At 43.4% G+C, this 6,951-nt stretch overlaps 2 protein-coding genes across 2 annotated transcripts; both read right to left on the bottom strand.

Annotated features, from left to right (window-relative positions):
• Positions 1-622: 622 nt before the first annotated feature.
• Positions 623-1,103, bottom strand: LOC119652432 (kappaPI-actitoxin-Avd3c-like). Its single transcript, XM_038056561.1, has 2 exons — positions 943-1,103; positions 623-878 (listed from the first exon to the last, which is right to left on the bottom strand). Exons 1-2 carry the CDS (start codon positions 1,016-1,018, stop codon positions 709-711), a joined length of 246 nt encoding a protein of 81 aa, XP_037912489.1. The 5' UTR covers positions 1,019-1,103; the 3' UTR covers positions 623-708.
• A 3,936-nt stretch (positions 1,104-5,039) lies between these two features.
• LOC119651435 (PI-stichotoxin-She2a-like) lies at positions 5,040-5,730 on the bottom strand. Its single transcript, XM_038055035.1, has 2 exons — positions 5,384-5,730; positions 5,040-5,318 (listed from the first exon to the last, which is right to left on the bottom strand). The coding sequence occupies exons 1-2, from the start codon at positions 5,454-5,456 to the stop codon at positions 5,149-5,151; spliced, it is 243 nt and encodes an 80-aa protein (XP_037910963.1). The 5' UTR covers positions 5,457-5,730; the 3' UTR covers positions 5,040-5,148.
• Between the last annotated feature and the right edge of the window lie 1,221 nt (positions 5,731-6,951).

Here is a 6,951-nt window from a genome sequence, read left to right as displayed (position 1 = left end):
AGTGATCACCAGGCAATACTCTTTGACCTGAAGAGCAAGTCAAGCGGTTGAAAATCAATTGGCTCATGCAAAAATAAGAAGAACGTCAAGTCAAGGTCAGGCAGCTCCACAAATTACCCAGATTGTCCGGATCTCTTACTGAAAACCATTCAGGGTTTGTTCCCTCAGAAGAACACAAGCGATTACAGTTTACCTACATCTTTAAATGTGGCTGTAACACCCCCCCCCTGGAGTTTTGCGGTAGGCTGGGAGGCAACAAAGCGCTCGGCCTCCACGCCATACCAAACAAAATTGAAAATTTCCACGACCCCCGGGTCGTAAAAATGTCGGAAAAAGCAAAGTCGTCGGATTTTCGCGCGCGATGCCTCATTTGAAAGGGGAGACGGCCCAGATTCAGAAAATCCAAGAATTTTCACGCGGCGATACTGAAAACGCGAGATGTCGCGGAACATCCGGCTCCCATGTTACCTAAAGGAAATCCAAGAAAATTAAGAATTTTGACGACCTCCCAGTCGTTATGATTGTGAAGAATGCCAAGTCGTCGGATTGCCACGCACTATACCTCGTTCGAAAGGAGAAATCTCAACCACACATAAATCATGGTTTAATAAAACTAGATCCCTTGCAGGTCAGCAAGTTCAATATATTTTCATAAATAATGGATGATGTTGAGATACAATCACATTAGCGCTTCACAAAAATTGTAACTTAAGTCTGCAGACACTTTCGTTCGCAATCTTCCTTTGTGACGAAATTGTTGCGATTGGCGTCACATCCTCCATAAACGAATTTTTCGCAAGTCTTGTTCTCTGGGTTGTACGCATAACGATAGAAAAGAGCCTCACATAATCCTGTGAACTGTGGTTCTAGGCACTCATCTTCAATTATCAAAAAATAAATCCGGTATCACTAAATTCTAGTTCAAAATAAATATCAAAATACCTGGCACCGTCACACTTGATCCCCTGGCTACATATGCCACTGTTGCGATTAAGGATAAAAATATAATTATCTTCATTATTCGATTGAAAACTTCACGATTAAAACTGAACGCGTGGAGAGACAGTCGGTCTATAATGCTAAGTGAACGAATCGAGACTTTAAGTACTTATCATGCTCAGCTAATTTGATATTCATGATGGACTCTAAGGTTAAGGTTAACGTTGAGATTTTTATAATCCAATCTATAATCAGTTGAATTATTTTGTAATTCTTTGAAAAATATGTTACAGCATTTTCTGAAAATATCAATATGTAGGCTGCGGAGACATCTATCCTCCTGTTAAAGGTCCAGGTGCTTGATAAGAACCCAAGTCTCCTTTATCCTGTTGAGATGTTGGTAAAACTTTCGCGGTCGTTCTCTGTATTTTTCGAGTTCGTAAACTTGCTAGTTTTTCTCAGTTTTCTACAACTATAAACAAATCAACAGCCTGCAACCTCAGGATTCATGATCCCTACGAGTGTCGAATTTTTACCCACTAAAACCACCTCTTGCCAATCTACGACTAAGATTTCCCCATCCGGCAGCCTTTTTTCATCATCAACGGCGCAACAACCGATATTCGGTCTAGACCTGCCTTATAAGGAACTCCAGACACTCTGGTTTTGCACCGAGGTCCACCAATTCCCTAAAAGTTGTCTGGCGTCCTGACCTACGCCATCGATCCATCTCAGACAAGGTCTACCCCGTCTTCTTTTTCTACCATAGATATTACCCTTACAGATTTTCCGGGCTGGATCCTCATCCATATAGATTAGGTGACCCGCCCACCGCACCCCGATTTTATTTTATTAGGTTTTGTTATTGGGTATTGGGAGAAGACCCTGTGGTCCACCCCAGCACTTTGGATGGCTTCGCTGAGGAACTGACTGTTCCCCAATAACTTATATTCGCAAGTGTTTGGGTTTACTCTTTTCAGTCGTCCCATTATATCAGCGGTATCAGGCTTTTTCAGGCAAGCGTTGAATACACAGTTGGTCTGGCGGATGTTGGAGCACCAGTTTGTATACCTCTGCCGGGGTACCATCGGTTCTTCGCGTTCTTGTTTTTCATTGAGAAGATTGCCTGTCTCTTCCAATTTTTTGATAGAGAAAAGTAGACAGCCCTCGGCGCCCTCCGATCTGCTATCATCATCTCGTACGGCATGTGCGGTCCACCGTTAAGTGAATACAGTTTCTGCAGACCCCCAATTTTTTGGGTTACCAGTATGTAACCGAATCCCTACAGATCCCCATTCGCCATGTCAACCAGATCATGCCAGCAGCGAGCTTTGCTCCTATTTATTACGCTGCGGAGTCTCCTTTTGACTGTCATAGTGGTACATTTCTCCGCCAAGTAGTTTAAATGTTGCGTCAAGCGGTGGAGTTTGTGACCTACCTTTCGGAACTTTACAATTTTCGGTCCCACTAATACATAAAAGGCTTGTATCACTCGACTTCCTCCTGGACGAGGGTAACAGCATCAACTGGAGCGTTACCACCCCCAGGAGTGCTCTCCAGGGCGGCTCCGCCTGCTCAAAGACTTTCGACAAATGTTGTCTCACAAGAGGTTAGATTTTTGTCTGGTATTTGTAGTCTAGCCTAAAATTGATAGACAAGGGTAGTTACGTAGCTTCGTACTGATGAAGGCGGTAAGTTGCTCCCGAACATTGAAAACTAAAAATTGTAGTTTGGAGGAAGCTACCCTTGTCTATCTCTCCAACAAGGTAGCCATTTTTAAGGTTTTGTGTAAAACAAAGGTTTTGTGTAAAACAAAACCTTATTAAAATCGGTTTACTGTCTGTTTGTCTTTTTTTTCTTTTGGCTGGGGGAAATCCATCATGGATACGCATCTGGAACCTAGGACACGCATGCGGAACTCTTACCGACTAAAACCTCCCATATTTTCTCCACAATCTCCCCGCGGGACCACCTTTCCGGTGTTGCTTCGCGGGGCTGCTCAGTTCTTAACTGTTCACTCTAAATGAGCTGCTACCGCTTTGCGTGGCGTCAATTGCAGTAGCTTCCCTTCTATGTCTCCGCTGTACTTATGCTGCTTTTAGCTGCTGGTGAATCCGTTTTACTATTGCAACTACCACGTCCCATGCTGTATTTGATTGCACCATGTACCTTATCAGATTTTCTAGCATTAAACGGGTATTTAGCTCTGTTTCAAGTGCACCTTCGCACGTAGGTCTGTCCGTCTGTCTTTTTTTTTAAGGAGGGGGAAATATTCAAAAGGCTCTGGCTTGGGCACGCCAGAGTGTGGGATTTTTAAGCACTAAAACCACCCCCAATTCCCCTCCTTCCCCGTGGAACCAACTCATTACACCACGGGGCGGAGTTAGCTTACTTTAGCTGGGTCTCCTTCCGTTTACCCACGGGGTTCGTAACCGCGCCTTCCTCACTTCTTCTGCTTTTCGCAGTTTATCCTGGATTACTGCGATCATGATATTGATCGCATCCCAGTCTTCCTTGCAAGCTACCATTCCCCGGTGATAGCACTTCACCTAGAGTTTCCTCTAGGTTCCTCCTTTCTTCCACGAACCTAGGACGTTGGAGAAATACGTGCGCTAAGTCCTCTGGGACCCCATCGCAGTTTGGACAATTAGGTGAGATGTCCAATTTAAACCTGTGCAGGTATTGAATTGGTCTCCCCATGCTTTCTCTCCAGCCACTCCCCGATGAAAGAGATTAACCTGTAAGTCCAACGACCTCTCCCTGACTGGTCCTATCGCTGTTGCCATTTGCTTATGGATCTCTCCCTTTCGGGTTTTTCACCTGCCATAAGAGAGAAATGGACCTGGTGTTATAAATATTCATCATTTACCAGGATATCAATCGGCATCATTCCCGAGATGACAAACGCTGCATTGTCTGAGGCGACCCTGAAGGCAGAACACACCCTTAAGGCTGTTCTTCTGTAGACCGTACTCAGTTTATCTGCAGTGCCTAAAATCTGCAGCGCTTTTCCCCAAACTGGGACTGCATATAGCATGATAGAACTCACCACCCTGGCTATGAGCAGCCTGCAAGTATGCCGCGGTCCTCCTACGCTCGGCGCCATCCTTGCTAGAGCCAGACTTGTGGTGGATGCTTTTTCGCAAGTATGTTCTACGTGCTGCTTCAAATTGAGTTTTCCGTCTATCATCACCGCCAAATATTTGATGACCGGCTTGGAAGTGATAATACGATTCCCGATTCTAATGTAGGCGAAATTTCTTTTGCGGCGCTTAGTCAAGAAGACCGCTTTCGTCTTTTCCTCTGCGAGTGCCAGTTCAACACTCTCTAGCCAAGCCTTAACCACACAGATTGCTTCGCTTGAGTACATCTCAGCATCCTACAGATGCTTTGCGACCACAACTAGCGCTATATCATCGGCGTAACCCACTACCGTAGCCTCCTCCGGAACCGAAAAATTAAATACATCATCTGCCTGTTTGTCTGTCTGTCTGTCCGTCACACGCATTTTTCTCGGAGACTGTAGCAGCGATTGACACTAAATTTGCTGGAAAGGTAAAAACTGTGAACGCTCACGCATGCAGTGACTGATATCGTCGAATTTAAGGGGAGGTCCTCATACATGCAAAGGGAGGGGTGTACATTTTTTTTTTCACCAAATATAGTCATGTGGGGTATCAAATGAATGGTCTCGGTTAGTACTTTCCGAAGCTGGACTTATTTTTGATATTTGTTGGAAAGACGAGGAGTTCGAGGGGTCGAAATTGACCATTTATTTAACGGGGCCATTTTCAGAAACTGCCTAACCGTCTACTAACCTAACCTAACCTAATCTGAAAAAAATCAGCAGGCTGCCACTATATGGTCAATGTCAGTCAATGAAGAATATAAGCCGGAAACCCAAGCAGAGCTGAAGCATATTTCCAGCAATGGGCAGCGATCACGTGTAAGCATTTTTTATCACTTTATGTCCCACACAGGGTCCATGGTAATCATTTATAATAAACTAATTAAATTTCGATTGAGGCACAATCAACTCAATTTTATAGCTGTATCTATCAGAATAGTTGTCCTAGGTCAGGGTTATCAAACACATAATCGAAATTTAAAGAGCATTTAATCAACATCTGTTTTTAATTGCTATATTTGGACCGAGATATTATACGTTTCTATAGCTTCGTTAATACCGATTCGTTATCAAATTCAAATTTAAGATGCAATACACTTTTGTTGACAATCTTCCAGCCTCTCGAAGTTATTCCGATTACCACCACATCCTCCATAGTAGAATTGCTCACAACTTTTCTTAACCGGGTCAAAATAGAAACGCTCCAAGAGAGCATCACACAATCCTACTTGCATTGGGCCGCTGCACTCATCTTGAATGATATCAAAGATATAGATAAGTAGCTTGAAATTGCGTGAGGAATTCAATCTTGCAAACCTGGTAGAGATGCACTATTTGCACTGGATACTGACAACGCGATTGCAGCTAGAAGAACTAACGCGAACCTCATCCTCAAAACACTAGAAACACTCTTGACTCAATATGAACACCGTGAAAGATAAAAGATATCTGCTTCGAACTTTTTGGATAAGTGCCTTAAGTACGTTCGCTAAATAATAGAAATTAAAATTTTCCACCTTTCCCACGTAAGTAAGAGACTAGAATTCGGTTCCGTACAAAGTGCAGAAATATTTGCATGGGAGTGTCCCACCAATAATTATTGTTTTTAATAATTAACACTTTAGAGAGGTATTGTATGCACAACTTGAGGTTCACTTTGTATGTGACATTATCTAAGCAAACAAATATATTTACGTGAATTTTTAATCAACGAATTCGCATGAATGACGGGGAAAACAACTTCAATGTTAGCGGGATCTGATAAGATCAAAATTTTCCACGAGCACGAGAGCAAGAGCAACTGTTTGGGCCTTATCTAGATTGTTCTCGAGATTCGGATTGAGCTCTTATTCATAAAAAACGAAATTTTATTATCATGTAATCGCATTCAATCAAATTCCCAGCAATTGTAATCAAAATTTTATTTTGTTATATCAGGAACAGTATCTGTGACTCACTCCAAGCTCTACACGATATTCCCTGCATCTTTATATTCCAAAAGCATGTGCCGATTTAGATAGTTCTGTTGACTAAATGCTTTAATACATTGCGAGCATTGATACTTCCAATTGTGATGTCCTTTGGTCCGCTGATAAGGGGTGACGCAGTGCACTGCAGGATAGACTGACGCGGAATATACCTCCCTGAGCCCAACCTATCTCTCTTTGAGGGTGAGCTGTCCTCCTCTAGGGTGATGTGTGGCTTTCCCGGGGCCAAACCACTGGTCTACCAAGACCGTTAGTGCGTGGTGATAGCTATACCCTGTACGAGGTGACCCCACTATTAACAAAACGCTACGGATCTAGACTGGGGTATGCGAACCGTTCCCATTGGATAGTTTGCAGTCGGGAGTAACTGACTGTATTCAACCTTAACCTCACTGATACCTGGTGGCAGCAGTGAGTAAGTTTGACCTTACCGTGCTCCGGGAGCCATGACACGGCGGAATTCCTAGCCCCCATACTTTTGGGAATCAAATGAGTAATGTTGCAAAAATAAAGGAAAAAAAACTACAACCAAATAAGCGGGACACCGTACCGCATACAAACTGGTTAACCAGGCGGAGGCACATCTCCGAAATACTGAGAGCCAGGTGATTACACCCAAGAAGGGAGAAGTTGGGACGTCAAGCAGCAGATTCAAGGTCAACATTAATATACCGCGAGGACAACAACCAACAAACACCACTATTCAAAAAGCAGGGACAATTAAAAGCAAAATAAATATATCAGACGTCAGAAAGGAGGTAGGTCTCAGTTACACAGGTGCAAAATGGTACCTGCGTTATCTGAAGGAAAGTCTGAAACCAAAAGAGGCCCTTAAAAAGACTCAGGATAGACCTAAGCCATCTTTATCGGAACTAAAACAGCAGCGAGCAGCGGAAA

The sequence above is a fragment of the Hermetia illucens genome, chromosome 3 (assembly GCF_905115235.1).
Source record: "Hermetia illucens chromosome 3, iHerIll2.2.curated.20191125, whole genome shotgun sequence".
Classification (NCBI taxonomy): domain Eukaryota; kingdom Metazoa; phylum Arthropoda; class Insecta; order Diptera; family Stratiomyidae; genus Hermetia; species Hermetia illucens.
Note: the sequence above shows the minus strand (reverse complement) of the source record. Positions and strands in the feature narration are given on the sequence as shown.

Bases quoted from the DNA above. Each gene is read 5' to 3' on its own strand.
- LOC119652432 (XM_038056561.1), bottom strand. From the start codon at position 1,018: ATGAAGATAATTATATTTTTATCCTTAATCGCAACAGTGGCATATGTA. The intron at 879-942 runs GTATTTTGATAT...TGATAATTGAAG, and splicing joins ATCAAGTGTGACGGTGCCAG to ATGAGTGCCTAGAACCACAG.
- LOC119651435 (XM_038055035.1), bottom strand. From the start codon at position 5,456: ATGAGGTTCGCGTTAGTTCTTCTAGCTGCAATCGCGTTGTCAGTATCC. The intron at 5,319-5,383 runs GTTTGCAAGATT...ATATCATTCAAG, and splicing joins AAATAGTGCATCTCTACCAG to ATGAGTGCAGCGGCCCAATG.